This window comes from Conger conger, chromosome 4, assembly GCF_963514075.1.
Source record: "Conger conger chromosome 4, fConCon1.1, whole genome shotgun sequence".
NCBI lineage: Eukaryota > Metazoa > Chordata > Actinopteri > Anguilliformes > Congridae > Conger > Conger conger.
The window spans coordinates 18,845,565-18,872,684 of NC_083763.1; the positions used below are offsets into that span (position 1 = coordinate 18,845,565).

At 44.4% G+C, this 27,120-nt stretch overlaps 1 protein-coding gene across 1 annotated transcript in view; it reads left to right on the plus strand.

Annotated features, from left to right (window-relative positions):
* The window catches only part of cachd1 (cache domain containing 1), a 64,767-nt gene that overhangs the window by 6,386 nt on the left and 31,261 nt on the right, over window positions 1-27,120 (plus strand). Inside the window, exons 2-3 of the mRNA XM_061239384.1 lie at window positions 22,601-22,663; window positions 26,511-26,659. Coding sequence (XP_061095368.1) covers window positions 22,601-22,663; window positions 26,511-26,659 — 212 coding nt within the window. The remainder of the gene's footprint in view (window positions 1-22,600; window positions 22,664-26,510; window positions 26,660-27,120) is intronic.

Genomic DNA, 27,120 nt, shown 5'->3' on the forward strand with positions numbered 1-27,120 from the left:
GTCAGCCTACGATAATGGAGTTGGTTTTTGTGTGTGTGTGTTTGTGTGTTTGTGTGTGTGTGCGTGCGTGTGTGCGTGTGTGTCTCTCAATCATTTGTGTATGTTTGCCTGTACGTGTGAGTGTGTGTGTTTGCGCGCGTGTGTGTTTGCGCGCGTGTGTGTTTGCGCGCGTGTGTGTTTGCGCGCGTGTGTGTTTGCGCGCGTGTGTGTTTGCGCGCGCGTGTGTGTTTGCATGTATGTGTTTGCATGTGTGTGCGTCTCTCTCAATCGTTTGTGTATGTTTGCCTGTATGTGTGAGTGTGTGTGTTGTCTTTGCTTGTGTGTGTGCATGTCTGTGTGTATGCATGCATGTATATGCCTGTGTGTGTGTGGGAATCGCTGTGTGGCAGTCAGGCTCCAGGACTGTGAGGAGGGGTGTGAGGGGTAGACGGGCCAATAGGATGAAAAGCTCCCACAATGCCAGGCGACACACGGAGGTCACTGTCCAGGCTGCAGCACTCTTTTATTGTCATGAATAAATAAATGACTCCACTTCATTAATCCTCAATCGTCTTTCAGAGGCCCCTCTTTGCCGGGGTTACAGAGGTGATCTCTGTTATTGTAACGGGGCTCCATTCACTTAAATCCAGCACGTCAACCAAAAAAAGTCCCCAGTCTCCTAAAACCCATCTCCAATGTCTTTCTGATTTATGCGTGTATCGTTTGTATATTCCTAATTGCAGGCGTTTCAGTTTTCAAACATTTTCAGATGCATATTAGTAATTATCATACATTTATAATTATTGCGTAGCCTTTAAGCTGAAAGTAATGTTGGGTATTGTTGAACAGAGAATGTGTGCAGGTTGTAAACCCAAGGGAGTTTTCAGTGGAGGTCGCTCACAGTTTTGAATAGGACAGGGCTATGGTGATGGCACTGGTGATAGTTGATGATGAATCAAGACTAAACTTAATAGTATGAACTTAAAAGTACAATCACGGATGTTGGCATTCTTTAGATAGTCTGGCAGACTGAAGGACAGTGGAGTTAAAGTATGTAGAGATGGCTCTTTATGCAGTGAATTGTGCACCCCCTTATCACCCCATCTTCTTTGCATTCTGCATGCTGGCTGTTCCTGCCAGGCCAAGTGTCCTGTTATCTGTTTTGGGGATCACGGACCTCCGGGAAGCGTCTGCACTGAGAGCATTGCAGGAGCTTGTGTTACTCATACACACTGGGCTGGTTCCTCATTGGCAGTTTAACATGGTGGACGTATGTTTGATGCCCCTGTGTTTCACTCTTGAGCCCAGTTGGGTTTTAGCTACATTTTTGTCGGGCAGCCTTGACTGTCTGGGCCCAAAGAGCATGCTGGTGAAATAGCTCTAGCATCCTGGCTAGTTTTATACTGTGCTTTCCAAGTCATGAGGATGAGATTTACGACTTTGAGTGTCATGTGTTGGTGGCTATGGGATGAGAATTTTTCCATCCTGAGATGTCTGCTGTGCAATCTTAGCTTAATTTCTATCCATCTCCTCTGCCAGCTAATTATTCTCCACCCCCTTTTAAGTGTTTCTTTCTGTGAGCCTTATTTTACTTGGGTTGTAAACCACACCTTCATTGTGTTAGATTGAAAAATACTGAATGTGGCATCAATTATCTATGTGCTGTAAGACTGTGATATATTAGAATATAGCTATTTGAAGAATCTTCAGTGTTCTTGCACATCAGTATGTCTAGCAAAATATTTTCTAGAGAGTCTTGTTTGTTGAGCTGTGAATAAAAAGTGCAAAGTTTATTGCAATTGTTTTTTGGGAGCAGGTTAACAAACCTGGAATGTATTTTAGTGGCATACTTTGATTTTGACAATTAGATTTTCTTTTGGCTATACTGCACAGAAAACAAATACAATTGACGTGTGGCCTGTGGGAAAATATGGCACAGTGGTCTTTTCTTTAGCATATTTAGCTTTTTTTAAGTGTGCAACTGTGTGGAAATCTGTTTAAAACAAGAAGAATGTTTAACTGAAGTTTCTCTGTTTTGAAATGCTGGTTGGTTGTGGGCCTGTGCGGGCTGAGGGAAAGGAAGGGAGCTCTGGTTGTGATCACTCCTGTGAGGGGTAATTTCATGCAGTGCTCTGCTTTTAGACATCAGATACTTCAAAGCTTTGCTCCAAAACCTGTTGTTGCTGAAAGGAACCATAACCACCAAGCCTGCCCTATATAGGTGCTATGAGAAGGGAGAAAATGGCTGGAGGAAAGACATTTTGGCTTTGGCTAATAATGAGCCTATCCTGATTATGTGCCTTTTTGCTCATCCCTGTGTTTCTGTCAGTATCCATTGTTTCTGTTGTCTTAATTCTTTTTTCCTTTCATCTTCCATGTGTTGTTGTATTATTACCCGATTTAACTTCAATGTGTGTATTTGGACCTGCACAACAGGAGGTGTTATCACATTTTCCTCCACACACCCATTTAAAGACCTTATGAACTGTTGCCATCCAGGCTCCCACATTTTATAACGGACAACCATGACTGGTTTTGTGCGGTCTTCAATATATTTTTTTAATGAGTTTCATCCAAAAAGAGCAGATATTTATCCAGCAATTGGCTACTGATTGAATGTTGCACGTCCTCTTCATTGTCTAATGTGTGCTGTGCTGACTGTTGTCTCTTTCTTTTGTGTGTGTGCGCCAACCGTTCCTTATTTATAAAGTTCTGTCTAAATTTGGCACTGTTATTGCTTATAATCCACTGATGTGCATACAGTTTAACACAACCAATATTACTGCTATTTGCAATCAGCTGGCACTTGGTCACTCCATTTCCTGACCCTCCCATGCCTGTTGTAGCAAACGATTGTGTTCTGTGCAGTTTAATTGCTTTGCTTGATTAAGCATAGCAAGTTGTTTATTATTCATAGTGTGTATATATGAAACGCCTTTAGTTGGCTATGCCTGCTATGCCAATGAAGGAAACATTGAGCATGAATGTTATTTTTTCCTGCCCGTCTACAGGATGTTTTATCTACGTAAAGTTTGAGTTCCCAATTGCATATGAAGTTATGGTCAATGGTGGTTAAGTTAAATAGAATCCTGTCACAATTTAAAGATGGTTGAGGCTGCAAGAGGGGAAAAAAGTGTTGCATAACTTCGATTGGTTGTCCCTAAAACACAAAGCTGGATGAAAAAAAAAAATGAAAAAAAAAAACCTTGGAATTTGCCAGCAGATTCCTCTGTCAACGTGCCTTTAGAAGTTCTGAACATTGACAGTTCAGTATTGTGTGTGAGTAGAGCATCTTTTTATTTCTATTATTATTATTATTATTATTATTATTATTTAACAGCAGTTGGCGCAGCTAGCTAATTATTCAACAAAAAATATTTTTGTTCCAAACACATTGATGGATATTATGATACTACTGCTTTTGCCTAAGTCTTCATGCTATGTCATGCTAGACATATGCTTGCTCCAGCGTGCTGGAACATAGGCCTAATTAGTGCATGCATATCACCATTTCGGCTTTCAAACACTGAATACAGCGTGCAATCTGGGCAGTGTAATACAGGCAGAATAAATTATGCACCCTTATTTTTTCAGCCTTAGCAGCTCACAGCGGTATTATGTGTCTGTGTGACTACTTAGATTGCGTCAATCAATGGACAGATTAACTGGAGATGGCATGAGAAAATGATTCGTTTGAATCTGAATCGAGTTCTGATTTTTTGGAAGTTGGTAAAATGGAGGATTTTTCTGATGCATCTGTGGTTTGAACTAGCACCACACCAGACAGGGATAGTATTCTGGGGGTAGGGTACAGCTGACATGTTGATGGTGTACCCTAACAGGGATTATTTGCTACATTCAAAATACAATAAAATAGAAAGTAATACCACAGACTCAAACATATATATCATATTCAATTTGGTGTTAATTAGGCCCGACTCTTGAAATAGTTTTTAGGTTTTTATGCATTGATGAATATTTCTTATGCATCAAATAATTTCCTTGTGTTAAATGTTCCCTGCTGTAGTTGTTCAATCAGGGGAAACTCAAATGTCTGTGGATGTGTGTCTGCTGCGGACTCCACATGCCTTTCTAATTGCACTTGGTGTTGAAATCTCAACCTGCACTCGGCATTTCTCAGTTGGTTCACTGTCTCTGGAGATGAAACGGAAGTGACCTCAGATGACATTTGACCCCTGCCCCCTCTCACACGCACAGGGTTGTTTGGCAGATGAAAGGATGTCTGATTCCTTTGGAAAAACCGTTGCTAATTGCAAGGCAGCATCAAGGGTGAGGCATTAAATATTATAGGATGGAGGGAAAAATGGCACAGATTTTCAGCAGCTGTGTCTAGCTATTGCTGATTAAAGTTCAGGATACATGTTGCCAAGGACACTGGTTTTATATGGCTTAGTAACAAAAAACTCCTGTAATGGCATGGAAAAATGGGATCTAGAGGCAAGTCTATACTTTCTTGCTCTGATATGTAAATGTATATGTAAATATTTATGTAATGTAAATTAAAATCACTTTTAGCCTACATTTCTTTATTCTGTACCAAAATGAAGTATTTAAAATGAATATCTCTGTCTTGTATTATTATTCATGTGGATTATTGAACTGGAGGTTATAATGAAAGTGTGGGGTGTTGGTTCTAAAATGCACCTCAGAATGTTCAACCGCACATGCAAATGTAGCCTATGTGATGCATACAACATATGAAAACACATAATGTTTTTATTTAAGCTCTTTAAAAAACCAAATTAATTTACTGGAATAATTGAGTTGGGGAGTTTCAGTTGCAAGGGAGCTTCGCCTTCTGAAAGCTAATCTATTAGCCATTATTGCACCGTCAAGAGCTGGGGGTGTTGCTGGAGCAGTTTATTTCATCAAGAAGAAATGTTTTTCTCTATGATGGTTAAATAAATGTGAAAGACTGGAATGCTCCTGTATGGGAAATGTCTACAATGTGTTTCTACGGCCTGTTTTTCAAGAACGGCTTGCTAGGTGTATTGGTAGTTCCCAAACCGCAAATGAAATCCATCTTTCTCTCTGTGGGCATATTCTATTGACTATTGGTAATGCGTGAAGGATTGACCAATTTTACGCTAATCTTTCAATGTTAAACAGTAGCAGTGTATTCTCTGATGCAATAATAATTATGGGGATGGCTATTTTAACACACAAATGATCAATAGAATATCTTGCAAGTCTTTTCAGGGAATTGTTGGTTCTTAAAATGAAGAGCTAGGGTAGGCCTATCTGGCAGGTGAGCGGGAGCGAGAGGTGCAGCTCTGACAATAGTCAAGCTGCCACGGTGCAGGAGAATTCAGTGTGTGAAAAATAGAGGGTGAAGAGATACTGTTCTTGCGGGGAAAAATGTGTCTTGCATCTTGTTTGTGATATGAGCAAAATCAATGACTCTAAACCATACGCAAACTACTTATTTCAGAATTTATGTACACCAATTACGTCTTGTTGCTGAAGGAAAATACAACCGTTTAACAAATATAGCCTATTGCAGAACCCACTGGAGAATGCAGGATACGCGATGCAAATGCAACTGGTAATCTCGGCTGTACATACTGGGCTGCCTCTACATATTTTGTAGACACAGCAGCTGCTCGCCGCTAGGCGTGAGGTATAGAGGCAGGAACCTAGCCTGATGGGAAAAGCAGATTCAGCCCGTTTCTGTCACACAGCAGAGGCTACAGTTTACCAGCCTTCTTTGTACTGGAAGCCCCACAGCTCACTGATGGTTTAATGAGGACCAGAGCTCCAATGTGGGCAGTGGCGAGGACCCTGTTGGAGAACCAGTCATAATGGTTGTGAAATGTGAATTTAACATGCCGTCATTTAAACTGGGGCCTTCTCAATCTTGAGAGGCACACACTGCTTGAAAGCTGCAGGTGCTTGTCTTCTACAGGCGCTTGGATTTTATTGACAGTAAAACAAATACAATCTTTATGTGTTAGGAAACAGTCAAATTCCATACGCCGCTATAAACGGTAATAGGAGTCACTGGTACCAGCCATAGTAATTGCTCATTAGGATGGGAATTTAGGACTGAATAATGTCACTATTCTCACAGACGCGTCTGTAATCACTGCCGTTTCTACCTACCATTATGCCACCTCGACTTTCCATTTTACACACATTTATGTATATGAAAGATACACATAAATATTTTGACTAAGACACAGAGGCAAAATTATGATGAGGAACAAGTCAAGACTATTTCAGACCCGATCTGAGAGATGGAACTGTGTTAAATGAACCATTCAGGTGGGGAGACCATTCAATCCCTGCTGCAAATTCCTGAGCAAAAATTGCAAACCTCAAGACCAGTGTGTGAAACGATAAAGCAGCATGGAAATAATTAATCAAAACAATCTTAAGTAAATGAGCCTATGATGAGTCTGTGATTTGTATCTGATTCCCAAGATCAATTCTTTATTAATATCCCTTCTGAGACTGGAGTATCATGTCTAATTTCATTCAGCATAGGAAATGGCCTGAAATTGCGATATGAAAAGAACAGTGTTCATGTGTTAGAACCTACTTTTTTTTTAGTGGCCAAGCTTCTTTCTCTGCTACATTGTGGTAATCTTTGGCAGTATCTCAGAGGATGTTGTACTACAGTAAGTACATTGGATTTGGTTTTTGCTCACAAGCTATATCTTGTTTCTTGGGCAGGAACACGATTTGTTTGTCGTTGAACAAATGTTAACATGTTTAAACTTTAAATCATGGGCTTAAAAAAAAGTGTGTGTACCTAGTGACAATGTCAACCTGGACCCCGGTCTGTTTGTTCAGTTGAGGTAGACTATGTGGTGGGGAAAAAACCACGGGTTCATGAGGAGTAGAAAAATAGATTTCTTGCCAGAAGCTGTATTTCTGAAGGCACTTGTTTCATAATGACATTTCTTTTGGATGTTTTGGGAATGTTCTGGTTGTTTTGGGCAGGTTTGCCGTATTGTTTGGGTAGCTGTGCTGAGAGGTTCAGGGGATTTCGCTGGATGTGTTTCTTTGGAAGGGATTTCTGGCTGCTGTGGGGAAAGAATTCTAGTAGGCTTTGGAGGTTTGCTGCATGTGTGGGAAAACTTTGTTGTTGTTTTGGGAACATTATCTAGATGTTCTCTGGGGTTCCATGAATGTTATTGGGACAGTTCTGTGGCCTTGGAGTGGTTCTGTGGGTGTTTGTGAATGTTCACCGGATGTTAGTGGACAGGTTTTTGGGTGGTTCTGTGGGTTTTTGTGGAAGGTTTTCTGGATGCTTTTCTGAAGGTTCTGTGGGTGTTGGTGGAAGGTTCTGTAGGGGATGTGGTGTTGCTGTGGTGTTTGAGGGTTATGGTGAGTGGTGCTGGTGCAGCCTACTGTGGCTGCAGTGATGGCTGTCTGGGCCTGTGCCAGGCTGTCTCTAACTGCCTTGGGGAAAGCTTGTTAGCTCCCTGGCTGCTGCTGATAGGAGATCATGTGGAATGAATGTCTGAGGGAAGAGTGCAATGGAACACTGTGGGAGTGCAGGTGGTCTGTCGATGCGAGCTGCACTTGGAACAGACCCGGACTGCGCACATGCAAGAGTGTGTGAGTGTGTGAGTGTGTGAGTGTGTGAGTGTGTGAGTGTGTGAGTGTGTGAGTGTGTGAGTGTGTGAGTGTGTGAGTGTGTGAGTGTGTGAGTGTGTGAGTGTGTACTCGCTTGTGTCTGTTTGGCCGGCATGCATTGGTCTGTGTACTTCAATGTTTGTTGGGGAAATGTGTTCTGTGTGCTTATGTGTGTACCTGCATATGGGATATTACTACAGCTGGATTTGGCTATAAAATACATCTATGCCTGGATCATTATGGTTCAGGGTTTATTTGATTGGACGTCATGGTAGTAAGTTGGAATTTGTAAGAAAAATATTGAATTTAATTCAACAGTCATTTCATTTTCCATTGTACATACTCAGTGTCTGTGGTCTCATTAAAACAGGATTCTGCATTTTCACAGAGAAAGGAATGGAAAAATGCAGAAATTCCATTTGTGGTTTGTTCTGAACATGCACACACATTGATTGTGACATTCTGTTCAGTTTATAGTTGAGAGGTGTCTATATTGATTTGGAAAGCCTACACAGATTTGAAATATTTTGGGTGAACACTGCTCAGAAACGGATGATTGACTTGGCTGCACATTAACTTTTCCTAAATACAAACCTCGCACAAAAAGTAGCATGTCTAGCCACCCATAATGATGGCAGCAATATTGATTGGCAAGCAGATTTTAGGTTGCATACTTTTAGGTTTTGACTGGGAATGCAAACAGTAAGCACTGATCGTATGACAGCTGAACATTTCGCGAGCACCAGGGAGAATGGGATTTTGAAAACTGATGTAGGCAGCACCTGTAGAAGCCTTAGCTAGCTACCTCATTAACCGAAGACTTGGCAGGCTAACCAACTTGCCACTTAAACTGTCCCAAATGCAGGCTCTAGCATAACTGCCGTCAGGCTGCACTGTTACCTCATATTGCTGATGAGCTAAGATGGCTGCAGGTCTCACCATTCCATAAATTGTCTTGCTAATATTAGTCATAGTTATTATGGCATGCTGAAGTGACTACTACTTGTTATACATTTACGTTTAATGTACGAAGGGTAGCCAGTGAAATAGCATATTATTTGTGGGAAAATTATATTTTGCTATAGCTACTAGACGTTATATTCAAACAATACAGTATACCTGCCATTAGATGGTTGTGCCATTCTGTGCCTTTTATTTTTGGCTACTTTTTCCCCGGTTATGAAACAACAAAGTGAAATCTGGGGCATGCAGAAACAGCCCTTATTAGCCACTGAGTATGTAAATAAACTATAAAACATGAACATAAATATTTATAATATCATTAAAATATTTATAGCTGCTGCTCAGTGGCAGGAGTCTTTGAGCTCTGTATTGCCACTGGTACAATTTCAGCCATGATAAACCTTCTCATGCAAATGTGATGAGCGTCCTTCAAACTTTTCTGAAAAGCTACTGCAAGGCTTTACTAGCCAGCTAATGTGCTAATCAGCGTCTCTTGATTGCAAATAACATGATTAAGCGGTAATGATATTTCAACAAATGGTTTTGTCATTCTGTTGAAGCACAGTAGAACTGCATTTTGGTGTGTGGTTTTGATTTTGGTCACTCTCCTCCTGCCATGTCACTGTATTGGATTGTGACGGCATCACCATTCTGATAAAATCCACAATTTCCAGTTTCACAGTATTAATATGAATTGGCTGAAAATAACCACAATTCATTAATAGAATGAATCAATAGTATAAATATATACTATCATCTCACCATTGGAAAAAATGTGTCCCAAGGTTTAACTGAAGTCCAGCTCCTTATCAGTGGTGAGCTCCTTCCTTTTTCTTGATCCAAAGTTTCCTGACTGGCCTATGAAGAAATCCATTCGTTGAAAGTTATATCAGCTAAGGACTTATCACTATATTTAGAGTAACTGAAAAATGATGCCGAATTATGTCAAACTAGCACCAACCTCAATTGTATTAGAATTTTTTACATTTATTTATTTTCTGTGGGGCCATATCACACACATATCATTAAGTAACTGTGTTTATACTCCTAGTACTTCTTTATTGATTATGCGCTAAAAGGTCCCAGTATTTAGAGTACCTGAAACTTAAGCCAGAAGCTGAACAATGACAAATTTCTCACTTCTGTCATTTGTGATTTAGCTCTAGGTGCTGCACTCGAGTTATGTGTAATTTACAAGCAAAACTTAGGCCTAGAAGAAAAAGTAGGCCTATGTTCAAAATGTATTTCTCGTTACCTGGTAAAATATCACCATGCCTTTGTGTTTATCGTCTGAATGTTGTGCACTATAAATGAGAAATGCTTGTCAATATGAATGTTTTCAATTTGGATAGTGTCAAAAATGCATAAATTTGCCATCTTCATCCTGCTTTTTGTCCAGCCAGCGTTTTAAGTGTTAGTTTACAAATGGCATTAACTTTTTTTATTTCATTTTGTACATTACATTTTTCTGCCACACTTCTCCAGGTAGTGGAGTCTGGTGTGGCTGCTGTATCTGAATTAGGATTTGCTTAGTCCTTTCATCATGATTTCAATCTTTGTTTTGCAATTTACTGTAACAAATGATTTGGTGTCAGTTTGTTTGTAGCTTTGCCGGTGCCTTGGCAAGTGTTAAAAACACATGTAGATCCAACTGCGGCGTATTTCGCTCTTGGCAGCTAGTAATGGGGGTGTTTATTTTTAATGAGAAGTTAAATAAATAACGGAGATATCAGTCTGAGGACATGTTGACTTCCTCACTCCCCCGGAAAAGATGCTCGCTGGTTGCACTCTTAAGAGCGTTTTCTTGGACAGAAGAAACCTTGCATTTTGAAAATATTTTGCCGTTCGATATAAAATGTACAAAGGTTCAGTTAAATTCAGGGATGTAATGTAGTGTTCTCTTCAGTGTAAAACAAACGGAAAGATAAATAACTGTTTATAGTGGGAAGATGTGGCTTCTATCTTTGTAAAACAAACTACTGGACAGGATATTTATCTAACAGGACAAAGTTTGCCCATTGAAAGTGCACGTCTGCTGGCGACTTCTCCAAATTAGCCATATGTGTATAATAGTTTGTTTACACTTGACATTATTGCCCATGCAGAATGTAGAATATAATTGCAGGCTTTCTGTGCACTGTCTGTGGTTGAGCTCCAGGGGCCTCATTTTGATAGTCACAGCAGACTTCTGTTATCATACTCAATCTATTTTTGAAAGTGGCCCTGGCATCCTTTCCCCCCCACCTTTCTCCCCTCTGTCTCCGGGCTCTGTGGGGCTGCGGATGGGGGTAGGGGCAAAGCTCATTTTCTTTATGGAGCCGCAGGAATCTCAACCACATGCAAAGGATTTCGCTTCTAATCAGCCAGTCCCTTTGGCGATGGGCCATTGCGGCTGGTTGCTGGTGCAGGGCTGCACATGTGCAACCTTAGGGTCAGTCTGCTCCCTGGGGTGTGGGAGAGGCCCACGGGGGGGGGACTCTTTCTCTCTGAAAGGGTAAAGGGGCGCCTCATTTCAGGGCTGCATGGCTGCCTTCCATGTTCTGTAGTGTTGGCCAGTCGTGACACCAAGCATTACTCACAGTAACTTCATCACTGTGCATTTTTTGGTTTTATGGTCACATTTTATCTGCAGTTTTTTAAATCAAAACTAGGAAACAAAAGTCTTTTGTTTTTTTTTCGTAATTTGCTTCTACATTTCTGGTTTCTATTATTTTCAGTTTTTCTTTGAATCAGTGGGTGCTGTCAATGTATCTGCTTTTGCATTTGCATTTGGCTAATTCTCTATCAGCTTATTTTTAAACCTGAATTAAATCAATTGCTTTTTAATTTCAACTTGTGCAACATTCTGCCTGGTTTATAGCTTGCGCTTAAAATGTTTTTGTAATGCTTGCCGCACTTATATGAAAATGATTGGTGTTGACACACAAAAGCTTCATGCAGAGGATGAGAGGCAGATTGTTTATTTATTTCTTTATTTTATTACGGGAAGTTACAGTAATAGGGACAACGGAAGCTAGCTATCGTTCAGCTTCTTTGTTTTATTATAGTTGCTCTCTAAATATTAACTCTAAAGCAGATTTGACTATAATTCATATATATATAAAACTTTTTTTTTTTTTTTTTTTTCTCCCGACTGGGGTAAATTCACATCTTCTGAACTCCACTTACTTGCTATGAAGTACCAAAGCTGTCTCTGCGGGAAGTGTAAGCACACAGTTCATTAAAGTGTCCGTTCATTTATTATTTACAGCTTTCAAACATACAGGATGTGCTGTAGTCAGTGTCAGGTAAGATTAGCCTTGATCCTGTGCCAAAATAATGGTGAGTATGTACGGTGGGAGGGAGGCAAAATGAGTCCCTTTTTAATAAGACTGATAAGTTCAGAAGTTCCACAATCTGACAAAAGTCTGCATTTGTCAGTTTTTGCATTTTTATAATGTAGCAGAGAATACTTTTTTCCAATTTAATATATGCATGACTGTCTTAACCTTAAAAATGTATTTATATTTTCCAACAAATTGATTTATGTTTAATTGGTCCCCAAAGGTTTTTATGCTTGTTTTTGCTTTGGAGTTGGAGCTGTGGTTTTTGGCAGCAATTTGGCACGCAGGAATTGGGAGATGAGAGTGCGTGAGCAGGTTGCAGGTGCTGAAATGCCTCTTTGTAGAGTATCAGCACTGTGAATACTTTCTGGCTTCCACCTAAAGGGATCCTTTTGTGGTGGCTTTCCTTATCCAGATCGTCAGGTCTTTTACTGCCCAGCTGGAGGTTTGTTATATGAGGATGACGATGGCTTTGAGGAGGTAATTAGCGGACTTCTCAGCGACACCGTTGGGAACGGTATCTGGCCGTCTGCGGTATTCAGAGTGTATTCCTGTTGGGGGTTCTGTTATCTCTGTTTCCCAGCCCGGTTCCACCCTCCCCTGCTCCGCTCTGTGTCGGTCACAGCACACGCTGTGGACGTCGGGTCCGCAATGTGAGCGGCACACACATGTCTGAGTTGAGAGGGCTGTCCATAAGGCAAGTTAGGAGGGTGAGGAGCGCTGCGTCAACACGGGAAGGTTCTGGGTGCTAGGGCTCTAGCATCCGGTTATGCAGACGTGTACTGCAGGGCATTAGCATGCAGATATGCAGATCTGTGCTGCAGAGCTTTAGCATGTGTTTATGCAGATCTGTAGTGCAGGGCTTTAGCATGGGGTTATGCAGATCTGTACTGCAGAGCTTTAGCATGGGGTTATGCAGATCTGTACTGCAGAGCTTTAGCATGGGGTTATGCAGATCTGTACTGCAGGGCTTTAGCATGGAGTTATGCAGATCTGTCCTGACGCACACTGCAGTGGAGAAAGAAGGATTTGATCAGAGCGCTCTGTCTCTTTTGTGTGTAAACTCAGCTTGAACACACTTCCTGTCTGAGGCGGGCCTCTTCTGTGCCGCCAGATCCTCATTAAACGCTGCAGAGCCCATGTGGGAGGAAGAGAAGATGGCCGCCCAGCCGAGAGCTGCTCTGCAGAGGCTGTTGGGGGGGGGGGGGGGGGGCATGGGCCCCCTCTGTTGGAGACTAATCAAGTAGGACAGCCTCTGGGACCTTTGGGGCCCCTCGTCCCGGGACCTGGCCGCAGGAGCAGACCAGAACTGAAGCCTGTACCTAACAGAGCGTATGTCCAGTGCTCCTGGAACCCGGGCCTGCTAGGCCAGCAAAGGTCAGGATGGAGTGGCCTGTGCCCCCGGGGCTATAGCACGCGGCGGGATCCCTCTTTGGCCTAGTAGAATGTGTCCTCGGGGCCTCACGAGATGACAGAAATGATTGTCACAATTTGAAGGTCTTGTTACACCCTACCTGTGCACCAGCCCTCGCCCTCTCTTTTCTTATCTGCGGCTGCCTGACCCGCATGCTCCTTCATGGAATGCACGGCGGTGCGGGCAGACGTGTTGTCTGCAGTCGGCAGTCACCGCAGGAAACGGAGTGTGCCTGCGGGTGGAGGTGTCCGGGACGTGTTTTCAGCAGGGTGTCACCATCAGTCTCTCCGATTCCGGGAGGGGTGTAGCCATCCGTCTCTCCGAAACCAGCCATGGTGTCGCCATCCTTTTCTCCGAAACCAGGCAGCACTACCTGTGTGACCGACCAACGAGGACGGCTCCCCGTGGGATACCGCTATAACCTCAGCCGGTTGTGTCATTGTTGGGGCTGTTACCTCTCGGGTGGCTGAGGGTCGGCGAGATTCAGGGTGGGCTTCTTTGGACTTTGCGGCCCGACATTCCTCTGAAGTGGAAGTGCTGGAATTGAGTAGCCGGCGCATCAAAGCGTTTGGCCTGATGGAAGGTTTCCTTTTCCCCCCAGTGTTTCTGCACCACTGATAAAGTAAAGCCTTTCCTGACCCGCTCAGCTGCACACACTGGAAGACGTTCACATTTTATGTGTGTTCTTTGGCATGGCGGCTTCCTGCAGTAGATGGAGGTCAGCGCTAATAAAATGTTCCGCAGCTGTGAGCTGCTGGATGGCTCATTCAGTTAAGGCACCGTGCTGTGGTGCGCGGAGGAGACTCTGGGCTTCGGATCGAATCCAGAGTGCCAACTGGCCAGTAGATCCATAGGGCACATTCTCGACTACATTGCCCAAGGTATGGCTGAGTTTAGTAGGTTAGAGGTCGACGTTACATCCCTCTATAGTGACCCCCACTGGTCGAGGGCACCTATAGACTGCTTATGACCGGTCTTCCTCCAACTCCAGCTCAGCTTAGCTGTAATCTGCGGTATGATAAGCAGAAGTTGAGACATCTTGTTTTGGAGGAAAACCGTCTGTATTATCTCAAGGTAGCTATGGGGTTTGTGCATGAACATTTGCAGATAATTGGACATTAAAAAATATGTGGGAAATGGATATGTGAATCTATGTTGGGTGCCAAAAGAATAAAACAATTTCCACAGCTGAGGCGCCTCCATCTTTTGTTGAGGAAATGCTGTTAGGGAAGAATCAAAGGCTAGTCTTGGAGTACAGCTTGTAATATGTCATCCTCTGAATGAGTAACCAGCACAGGTTGTCTGCAGGGTTTTTTTTTGTTGTTGGTGATGTTGTTTCCTTTGTTTGCCTGGACAGCGCTGACATTTGGCTTCCCTTTTCATAGTCGTCCCTCTGGGAGAGGTCCCAAACATCGTAATATGCTAGCCTGGACATGTGGCAGAGGCTAATGGAGGCAGGCCAGGCTGAAGCCAGACATTATGGGTAGGATGCACTCACATGGTCTACTCCTCCTGCTACTGCTATTATGGCTCCTTCACTACCTTCGGAGTAGAAGGCCTGAAAGTGAAATGAAAGGAGCTGCCTCGGCTCTTTGAAGACTGTCGCCAGGGCCTCTCCGAGTGCTTCCACAGGATCTTGCATGATTTTGCACTCCAGAAGGACCACCTCTGAGCCACTCCTGCTTTCCCTCTCCCTCTCTGAAAACACTTCTGATAACTTTTCTCTTGCCAAAGGCCATGGCTCAGCTCCTGCAGAGGATATTACTCTATTCCTCAGATAACTCAACCTGAAGTGAAAAGCAGATTGGGAGCAACAGCGAGTTAGGAGCAGCCGGTTTACCTTGGCGTGACTGATCCAGGGCGCTGCTATTAACAAGCCTGTAGACGCAGTTTGATGGCCTCATTACCTTATTTTGGAACGGTCCCTCTGGGACATTTCATCTCCATTTCCCTTCATTTGTGGAAAGTCAGGTCCTTACCGGTCCATATTTGTTTTGGTAAAATTAATGTCATTAAGTCTCATTTGGCGTGCTCCCTTGCCCTCAGTGTGGCATACCACCTCCGTGCTCCAACACCGAGTGGCACGTTGGTCAGGCGGCTTGGGGCACAGCTGGCTCCCGGGGGTTTGGGTGAGGTGTTGGCCCTGGGCAAGGCCATGGAGATGGCCTACAGTCTGTGGGAGCTGTGGCCCCTTCTAGGTAACCAGTGACAGGGCCCTAAGGGGCCAGAGGCAGGCAGGCAGTTAAGTTTTAACATGAAATGCACACCATTTAAGAGCAGGGTGGGAGAACAGCACCGACATGCTGTTTGTCTTGTATTATTACAGACCATGTTGATATCCAAGACACTGGAATGCCCTCATTTCTCTTCAGATTGCTGAGTATTTTTAGCACATTCTGCTGTGTTTGCCTCCAAACACAACCACTGTACCTTTCCTTTGATTCAATTTCCAAATGCCTGTCCGTGAGTGAAAAGGGTGCACGCGTTCATGACAAAAAGTGTTGTGGTCCATACCTTTGAGAAACTAAATCTGTGGGTGGTGGCACTACAGCAGACTATTATTCCCAGTCTGTTCCCCTTTTAAGCTTGAAGTTAGTCCAGTTCTCTGAGTGCGTGTTAGACACAGCGCTAAGGAGAGCAGGGAGGTTCAGAAGAGACGATGTAATTGCATCTGTGTGTTATGTTCAGGGGAGCATCCTTCATTCTGACGGGTCTGAAAGGAGGATCAGAGTCCAAGGGAACTCAGTGATTTACGCGTGAGCCGTAAAAGAGCGGTTCAGGTGGCCAGCACTCTGTGCCGTAAGAATTCCTCCAGTGTTTTTGCTGTGAACCCAAGTGCTGACCCGTGACAGATGTTTCATATCACGCCACTGCCTGTAAAGTTCACCATCACAGCACCTTAAACGCATCTCTGGACGCACAGAGGTTTCCAGCCACAAATGCAGCCCACCGTGGTTTTCTGTAGGTCTGAGTAGCTGTCGACACCCTCATTAAAAAAGGAGCGACGCGCCTGTTAACTGCAGAGAGGGGCCATGCATCTGTCTGCTGTGTCTGTGTCTTCCCAAGGCCAACACAGCTCAGGTTTGGAAGGCCTGCCAAATGTCTCTGAGTTTACCTGGGTTCAGAAGATTACAGCATGCAGGAACCATTTCCTTAGTCTGTGCAGAATGTTGGTGTTTGGCACTGCTTGATTTGTGCTGTCTTTAATTAAAAAAATCTTTACCACATTGGATTGTGGTCATATTTTAAAACATTTGGGAACATTGTTGGGGGAGGGGGGTGGTCTTTCTAAGCTTGGTTGAGGCTAGTCTGACCCGTTTAACGCTGCCAAAGTCAACATAGCCAAAACTCAAGGGATAATCTCTGTCCTGAGCATTTGGTCTGCGTGACAGTGATGGCCGTGATGTAGCAGTCCCAATAGAAAACTTTCTACCATCTCCATTTGCCCCCCCCCCCCCCCCCCCCCCACCCGACGACGAGAGTGGCCATTGGTCACGGAGAACAGCTTTGACTCGCCGCCCTGGTTGTGACCATCGCCCCTTTGTCCAGTGCCTGCGTCCTGTCCCTCGGCGGCCCGGCCTGTCTGGGGCTGATTTAGCGCGCTGCTTGGATCTCCTCCGCGCGCGGCTAACACGGCGTGATGAGCGGGGATAATCCTGGCCATGCTGGCCTGGGTGCGGGCAGGAAGCGGGGGAGCTGCTCCCTGGGTCCGGGAGATGGATGAGTTTGGGGAATGTCAGGCAGAGATGTGAGCTTCGCTTCACTTAGAGAAGGGCTTTGTTTGGTGGCTTAGCCTCTCAGTGACGTGCAGGCGGGCAGCCTTTCAGTCAGTTCTCGTGAAGAGTTTATCGCTTTATACAGCGACGTGTTTGTACTTGGGTTTTTTTTAATTTGTGAAAAGAAGTTATTTTTTGATAAATATTTATTTAGTCACTGTTTTGTATGGCTGGGGTTGCTCCTTTCTTCTTTACCTTTGAGCAACTTTCCTTTTTTCTGCCACATGCTATGTTCTGTCTTAATCTGTTCCAAGACTTGTTGACTCAGTTACTTCACTTGGACTCAACTGCAGGACTCTCTAATGCTTTATAAGTTAATGACAACTTTTTATTGAATGCAGGCTTCTATGTCCAGAGATATTTTGGGACTTCACTTTGAATATCAGAAGCTTTCCCAATTATGTTTTCAGTTGTGTTCATTTAGATGGGACCTGACATTTTCAGCCAATGCACTAATCTGTTGCTTTACTCAGCATTGATTGATTGTGCGGTTTGTCCAGTTCATCTGATTTGACCCATTATGGCAGAAATGCTAATTTCTTTTGCATTGACTTTTGGCTAAGCTAATCGTTGGTTTGGAGGTTTCAGTCAAGAATTGTGCTTTGTGGAAGCATTTTGTGAACTTGAGGACTGAAGAAAAAAATATTATCTGAAATCCTATAATTCATATTCATATTTCAGTTTGCACTCCACCTCCAGAATAGATTCATCTCATATATTTGATTTGCAGCTACGAATGGAAAGGGCTGACGATAGATCATTCAGTTATGCTCCCTTTTATGAGTGCTATGGGTGTTTAAAGTTCTTGCTCTTCAACAATTGTCACAAGCATTGTTTTTCAACTGCTGACGGATATAGTGTGTGTCCAGATTTCTCGACTGGAACAGTCAGGACGTTGGCTTTGAGGCGGGAGAGGGGGCCAAACTGAACATGCTGCATCTCAACTGTTATCATTGTTATTTAGGGCCCCCTTTACATGTGGAAACCATTATATCCTGTCTGCCTGAGCAAAAGAAAACAGCGGCGCTGTGGATTTCTGATGTGTGAGAGAATCGGCTCCGTGACCCAGTCCCTCAATGGGCCCTGCAGTGTTTTCACAAAGGGCTTGTTATTGTAGGACCTCAGTCTGTGTCGGCTGTCTCCTCTCCGTGCGGGGGTAAGCCACGGTGCACAACGGGGCACAACTCCGAAGAGAGATATATCAGCTTGTTTCATTTACGTACTTGTTTCAGTCGGCCATTTTGCGCAGATGCGGGCATGTGTTTATGATCATGAGCAAGGTTCTCATTTGTCTTTGCTTAGCATACTGGCTAGCTGGTAAAGCTACTGCTTAATGACCTTCATGCTTTGGCTTCCTGGCCTTTGATAATGTCAGATGGCAGTTCCTTTTCTTATGCTTTTAATGTTCTCTAGGTTGTTAGTGCTACACAAATGGTACCCATGGATACGCACAGAAGTCATTTTTCTAACATGCTTGCCAGTTTGTATGCCTTAAGCCACCACATTTCCTCACTTTCAAAAATAATAATAAATTAAGTTGTAGAAATGTTTTATTAAATAAACAGTCTGTCACCAAGACCCATTTTGTATGGAAATGTCTGTGCCATGACAACTCGGTCACACATTGATGTGAATTAATAAAAAAAGAGGGAAATGTTTTCCTTCCTTGCATGTGGAACTAATTTGCCCATGTTTCTGCCCCACACAATACCCATCAGCCATTTCACCATTTCTTTTTTTCAAACAAGTGTTTTGCGCTTTTCTCCATCAAAGGCATGTCTCTCATTGGCCAGAGAAGCAGCTTTGGGAATTTCACAATGCAAAAATGAGTTTGGAAGATGTGACAAATGTGGTTCACTTCATTCACTGCCATGAGAATGAACCGGGATTTTGGCAGCCATCGACAGTTGGGCATTTAATTAGGCAACCTGCTCTGCTGTGAATCAGAATGGAGGCAAATGAAACGCGATTTGCTTTTCTTTGTTCGAATGCTTTGTCGGGCAAGGAGGTTGGTTTACGATTAATCCATATATTAAATGATTTGTGTATATTTAATCCTCAAATAATCTATGGTTTTTATCCCTCAAGTAAGCAGTGCTTTTCTAGCTGTAAAGGTTTATTACAATATGAAGAGGCTGTGCGCCTGCTATGTTTTGGTTGGCTGTGGGTGAAAGCCTGCATGTGCAGGCTGGTGAAAGGCAGGAGTGTGTGCGCACACCGTGCTCACAGGTGCAGGCTCTTTCCGGCTGGATCCTGTTTTGCAGGCATCGTGTCTTTAGAAGCCGAGTCGGGGGGTGGAAAAAGCACATCAGAGGGAAAGCGAGGACCGCTCATTTTGGCTCTGGCCCTTTGTAGTGCAAAGAGTATATTGGTTCTGGGGGGCTGAGGGGGAGGGGGACCGGAGCCCTACCTGCAGCAGGAAGCGGCTGTGTCTTCCCAGGCTCCTAGCTGCTTTTGTCTGGCCTTTCATCTGCAGGGTTTATAAGCTGGAGCTGCTGGCCTGGGTGAACCCTGGGCTCCCAGCTGCTCTCGACCCACTTCAGTGTTGGTGCCTTTTACTCCGGCCAGCCCGCCTGCAGAACCCGGCCCGGCCCCAATGCGGGGTCCAGTGGTGGCTAGCGATTGGACACAGATGCGGAGGGACCCCCACACAACCCAGGGCCCGGTCCACCTGAAGACCATTACCCTGCATCCTAAAGAGAGGATTAGGAAACGCCTCTGCAAACCGTTTTATGTGATTGCGCCCTTTCACTAGCCGCTACAATCCCAAATTAATGTGGATTACCGCTCTGGGCTGGCCTTTGAAGACGGCTGAATTGCTAATAGGTTTATCCCTCAGCTGCACCATTTTAATGGAAATGCTCGAGACCCAGCCACTCTGGCGGGATGATTTAAGGAATATATTTTCTCACCATGTGTGTCAGCTATTTTACTGAGCAAAGTCTGCAAAGCGCACTTAAGGAGCAGCTTTATCAAGATGTGAGAGTCAGTCCAAAGGGCCGGTCTGGTTTTTTGGCGAGGAGTGTAGGCCACTCAGACCGGGAGGGAGAGAGGCCCTGCTTCATTTCGCCGCTTTGCGTGTAATTTCTGCTTGTCACGGAAGGCCTTTGTGCCGCTAACCGCCCTCATAATGTGCAGTGCTGCAAGAGGCTCGCGTCTTACTTCCCTGCCAAGGCGTAGTAAAACGGGGCCGAAGTGTAGCAGGAATCGCTCAAGTGTAACACGAGCTTTCGCGAGTCCAGGAAGTCGAGTCAAGGCTGCACTGACGGTCATAATTATGGCGCGGCCTCCCCCCCCCCCCCCCCCCCGCGCTACCCCCTGACATCTCCAGGGCAGCTCCCCCGGTTTCGGGGGTGAAAGCCCCTGAGACGGTGACCCCTCCCTGCCCCCTCAGGGGAGCCGCCCGCTGCGGTCACCGGGGTGACATTGCGGCGGCTCGGGTTCCAAGCTGCAACATTCCTCCCGGCCCGAGGCATAGCTGCGAAAGTCATCAGAGCAGCTCGAAAAACAAACGTTTCGCTGCGGGGGGAAGACCAGCGCCGACGGCCGCGCCTGTTTGTGTTTGCGCGCGGCTTCGTTTCACCGGCGGCCCGAAGCGCAGGAATTCTCCGCTTCTTTATTTGTGGATTTTGCATCTTAAGCCCCTTTTTCAAAAGAGCAGGGGCGTGCTCATTGCTCATTGTTTTTGCAAACAGGAACCAAACGGCCTGTCCTGCGTTTGTGTCTATGCGTGTATGTGTGTTTTGCAGCGTTGTGTTGAATTTGGGGAAGGCGTAAGGTGATGCCGGGCATATGCTGGTCTCCGAGTGCTTTTCAACAGTGTCCCGGGTCCACCCCTGATAATCAGTCCATTCTCAGCCTATACCACAAAACCCAAATTTCACTGTTCTTTTCTTCATTAAATCCCCTTCACGGTTTCCAGTGACCAACTTCTCTGTGATTCATGAGGCCCTCTGGAATTTCCAGTGCTAATCCATTGATGAGAGATTTGACAGGTTCTTGGGTAAAACCAGAGCAGGAAATGTGCCTACTTTTGTGCCTTTCTCCCAGATCTCCTTCCACCGTAATGGAGACGGTCTCCGTTTGAGTGCTAAATTATAATGAGTTCTGTGGGGGGATTAGGGTACCTTACCGGCATTGGGGCAGCGAGGGCAGTATGAATTTCAGGTTGCCATGGAGCAGAGGAATGCTGGGTAATTTGCGCCTGCTGGCATTTGTCTGAGAGTAGGTAAAGATGGGCGAAAGCGGAGGGAAATCGATAAAATAATCCCTGTGAAAGCAGATTTAGCTGTGTCCGTAGTGTAGCAGCTTAGAGTGAAACACCTGCTGCCCATTTAAGGTGAATATTTATTTGGTGAAATTTTGTGCCTCTCAGTGGTTGTAGCTGTTAGCAAGTGTTGCTTCAGCTGTGGTGGGTTTGTGGTGCCCATGAGATCAGCTGCAGTGCGGTTTTGTCTAAGTGTGTATTTGAGAGGGATATTGGAGGCTGTTGAGTGTTCACTGTAGCTACATAACATGGATTTAGACTTTTGTGATGTTGAGTGCATAGCATGATAATATTGCCGCTTTTGATCAGTTGAATATTCAACTTTAAGATTGCTTACTGATAACTGAATCAGTATGTAATACTTGTTGCTGAATAATAATTTGAAAAAAAAGTTTTATCAATTCCCTTCCGTATTCGTTAAAGCGACTCCAAGAATCTGACCCATATGCATTTTTCTTCATGGAAGTGGAAATGCATCTGTTTTTGGCAGAAGTCATCATTTATATGTAAGAAATTTGAGTTTTCTTACAGCTTGATGGAAGGTTTATTTTTGGAAATATTCACTTTTTTTTTTGTTTCCGGCAAAGGGGACAAGTCATCAGAATGCTTTGGGGGGGTAGTTGTAGTACAGTGTTTAGTGACCAGAGGTTGGCTGAAAAAGTGGGTTGTATGGGTACTGTGCCAGAACTTTGGGGGTGTTAATGTTTGTACAGAATTTGGGTTGTGTGGATGTTGGCTTAGAATTTTGGGAGGGCGAACATTTAAGGTACAGGGTGTTTTTATTTTTTTCCAACTTCAGCTCTTGCCTTTGCCTGGTCCACATGAGTGTGCTAGAGGACCTGGGCTGATTCTGCCCTGTGTGTTCATTCCAGAACTGGGAGCATGACATCTGTATGATACAATATCCGTAGTATCGTTGTGTCAACCCAGAGTGTCTCTGAGAGACCAGCCCACCTCCTAAATTCTTAGCAGCAGTGTCTGTTAACGATTATCTCTCCTGGGAAAGTTAGATTTTTCTAAGCAAAACAAAATTATTGCAATTTACATCAATTAGTAGAAATGGCATAATTTCAGGAAACGGCTCATTAGCTGTGAAAAAGCAAGATAAAGGGCTTGTAGGTACAACCGAGTTTGTGTCCAAGCTTTACCAGAAAAGCCTTTACAGAAGAAGACTAGTCTTTTAGATCTAGTTTTGGAATTATTTTGCCGTAGTTTCACTATGCTGATGTACTGAATGCTTCTGTATATTGACAATATTTCTTCTCTTTTTCAGAGAATCTTCAACTCCTTTGTGTACACCGAAAAGACTTCAAATGGAGAGACAGAAGTACAACAGGTGAGTCGCCTCAGAGAACGTGTTGAACAGAGGGTTTCCGAGTAATTTTCTTTCACACTGCGTTCATGACCTGGCTTGAGCCTGAAGAGAGGAGATGCTTCATTCAAATTGTACTGCTGCTGTGCTCTTGACATTGAAATATACCCTTTTCCCCTATATCTGTTCCTCTCTATCAGCTCCAAAGCTGTGCAGAACGTTTTGGTAAGCACAGCGCATGAAGCCAGTATATTCAGTTTGTTGCTCCATGTTCATGGCGTGAACACAGAACACATACATATTCTGTGGAGCTTCTGTGATTTGCCTGGCATTCAGATTCAGCGTTCGGAAACTTCTGGAACCAGCAACCCCGTCTAACATGTACCACGTCATGAAAGTGTTTGTGTTTGTCGGGGGGTATTGGCAAGCTGCCTTATTGCTCTGAAGATCCAGGAACATATGGAGGGAGCCTTATCAGGTAATGGGTAAAATAAACAGCGCTCAGCCCCAAACCTGCCTATGATTAAAGAGCTCCAGGCCCCGACAGGGTGCTCTGACAGGAACTCGCCCTGGGCCTCAGTCAGGAGCACTCGATATCTCCTGCTCCTTTTGCATGGCATTAATGTCGTAATAGCTCCTGTCCCTGAAATAAATCTGGGGAAGTGACAGCAGTCTGACAGCAGCTCAGGCACACTCCCGAACTCTCTCCCTGGATCACAAAAGCGGCAAGCAAGAACGGGCAAGTTATTTGTTTTTCCAGCCTCAGAGAAAAGCCTTGCATGAATTAGTCTAACCTGTAGCTATTTACTCTCTACGAGTGTGTGTAAGAACTTAAGTGACTCGTTGGCAACGACTCTTTTGACACATTGATTAAAACTGAAAAGATCAGGCTTTCAGAGCAAAAAAAGCATATCTGTGCTATACACTTGTAGAGGCCACTTTTGTCTGGCTCCAGATGTTTCAGGCTGGTATGTTTCAGTAGAGCTGTTGAAAACAAGATCTATTTACCTGGCAGAGTGGCCGGCTCATTCCTTTGCAGTGTTGGAGTGTGTTTTCTCCGTGTGTGTGCAAGGGTGTAGGCTAGGTGAGTAGTTTCCATTGGAATCCTTTCAGCTCTGTCATCTGCCAGAGTTTCGGCAAACAAGGCCCACTTTTTTAACACTGCCCTTGTGGATGAAGCCAAATGACCCCCAGTCCACTCCTGTCTGACTCTGAGCCAGTGTAAGTCACTGTTGATCATCACTATAATGGAACCAGGCACTGCTACATGTGTAAAGTTGTTGTCTTTGTCTGGTCTATTAAATGTGTGCTAGTTGCTTTTGGCTGCCCTGCGAAACCATGGCAACTGAATCAACAAAGGTGTTGTTTTTTTGAAACCTCTGAATCCTCCTTGTTTTTTTTTTTATTAAGAACCTTGGTTATAATAGGTGGAATAAATCGTGAATTATTAGGTGTGTTGATTTTGTTCACATTTCTCTTTGATGGGTATTACTGCCTGAATACAGTATGCCATTTAGAAGTACAATTGAAAGGAATGCTAAATGTTTTCTTGGGTGGCGATGTTGTAATTGTGGCAGCCCCCCGTCCCTGAATAGTGCTCAGAGGAACACACTGATGCATTCCGGAGACCGACTGAGGTATTTTTTCTTGGTCATTTGTAAAGCCTTTTCTGTGTTTGTAGTAAGGTTGTACTAGCTTGACGCGCCTGTGAACACTTCTGATGTTGTTTAGCAGTCTTCAAGCAGCTTTTTATCTGGGCTCACAGTTGTGGAGACTGTTTGTGTTTGTATGTGTGCTGAGAAATGTGGAGGCAGTCCTTTGAGTGCTTCCCTGCCAGGATGAAATATCTCCACAGTCACAATGTCCAAAATGGCATCTTTCCCTGTCCACCATGAAATGAACAGAGTGCATATGCATCTGAAAGAGCTCATAGACACACACACTTATTTTTACATGTAGTAAATGCAGTATAGGCCAAAGAAAATCTTGCTCTGCCTATTTGAACAACCACATGATTGAGACTAGACTTGTAAAGGGGAAATTACACATTGACTTTGCCTCAAGGTAGACGCAGTAGGCAACGCGATAGAGAAGTGGTCTACTTTTAGCATTGTTTAGCCTGATGGATTGACAGTATGGACACTGCAGTAATCCTAGCATTTTTTTCATACCAGAGAAGATATGCTTGCCAATTCTCACAAGAGTGCTGTGATCCCGGGAGATTATTGGCCTGTAATATCAAGAGGGGGTTTTGACGTATGATAGCCGGGTAAGCCAAAACCTTCGCAACCACGGTTTGTAATCGCGGCGCTAAATAAGCACGGGCAAAAGCTTCTGCGACGAGCGGGCTCAGCTGAGCTGAAGAAGAGGGTGAGAAGTTTGCCTGGATCTCTTGATTCCGCCACACCGCTGACGGACTGCAGCAGACCCGTGTACGAGCGAGGCTGACATGCCGGTCATCAGTGGCCTTTAAGGAAAGAGCAGTTTGCCGCTGTTAAAACGGCGCTGACATTTCCACGGAGCCTCGGAGGCTGACCTTGAGGCGCTGCGCTGTGAAAGGGGGGATGTGCAGTGCCCTACGGCCCGGAGGAGAGCCCTGCACTCGGGCGCGGGCAAGGGGCCTCTGCGGAGGACGGTCAGAGGAAACCGCGGACAGGAAGTGAGAGAGCCCTGCATGACGCTGCTCTCCACACACAGAACCTTTGTCTAGCAAAATGGGCTAGTGCTCCTTTATATGATATCGAGTGTAAACATTTTCCTCTACTTCTCAATTTGTGCAACTTTGGTCTGTTACCACTTAAGCTGTTGAACCTGGTCCCGTTGAACGCACCAATAGAAATACCTCATATACTCTTGTTTTGGCTAGAGTTTACCTTTTTTTTTTTTCCTGTAAATGTGCAACAGCTGGGCAGGACAGCCAGCCAAGTTCAGAAATAATAGGTATACCTGCTGGTGTATTAATCAGAGAGATGTCATACATTCCCTGCTCTTTGGTTCAGTCTTGTTGGCTAACATGCTTAAGGTAATTCTGGTATTTGGTTGCTGGAGCTCCGTTTCTTTCATTTCCCCTGGCTTCCATCTCTTATGAGGCCAGTGCCATAAAGAGGCATGTGCCATAAAGAGGCATGTGCCGAGTGGTTCTTGGTCTTGGTTCTGGCTCTAAGACGAATGTATGGATCAGACACCTGGGCCAAGCGTTGGTGCGCTGGTTACTAATGAGCCCACCAGGAAAACCGGGCTGAATAAAAGGCTGGCGCACACAAGCCTGGCCATTCATGCCTGACTCCCCTGCGAGAGCTGTAATTGAAGTACACATCCAACACCGAGGCAAGCCAGCTCTAACCAGCATGGCCGCCTTATTTTGTGTTGCTCACTGGAAACTCAATTAGCTTTTATGCTGCTGTCGCTATTATGCTGAAACTTGGGGCTAACCAGAAATGCAAAGGGGCAGGCGTCAGCCTTTCAAGCCTTTCTAGATTTGAGGTGCAGGTGTAATATTGATTGATTGGCCTCTAAGCTTTCTGTTGTGGCTGAGTCTCTTTATTGTGATGTCCTGATTGGCTCTGGGCAGAAAGGGCTTTTCTGCTGCTGTTATAGAAATCATGAGTGACAATGTGTTCAGTCAGTGTTTTGCCTGATTGACTGTTATTTATTTCAGATTTTATCATTATCAATTTATTAATTAATAAAAAAATGTTTTTTTACTGAGAAAAAAAGAATGCAAAATGAAAAAGTAGTCCTGCTACGAATACTCCTGCATATTCTACGTAGTCACACTGTTCCTTTCATGGGTATGTTAATGCTATTTAACCTCAAGTTTCAGGGGAGAACTGTTTTCATGGATGTTGTGTGTATAATGTTTGTGTTTCAGCTGGCGAAAAAGATACGTGAGAAGTTCAACCGGTACCTGGACGTGGTGAATAGAAACAAGCAAGTGGTGGAGGCATCTTACACAGCCCACCTGACCTCCCCACTGACTGCCATCCAGGACTGCTGTACCATTCCTCCTTCTATGATGGAGTGAGTAGCTCTATAACCAACACTGCACCCAACCGTATCCCTCACTGCGCCTAACCACCGCTCACATTGCATCCAACCAGCATCTCGCACTACCACTAACAATCCTCTCACACTTAGGTACAAATCAGTATTTCACCCTGCGTCCAACCATCATCTCACACTGTATCCAACCATCATCTCACACTGTATCCAACCATCATTTCACACTGTATCCAACCATCGTCTCACACTGTATCCAACCATCGTCTCACACTGCATCCAACCATCGTCTCACACTGCATCCAGCAAGCATCTCACGCTGTCTCCAACCATCATCTCACACTGTATCCAACCATCATCTCACACTGTATCCAACCAGCATCTCACACTGTATCCAACCAGCATCTCACTCAGCATCCAACCAGCATCTCGCACTACAACTAACAATCATCTCGCACTTATGTACAAATCACATCTCGCAC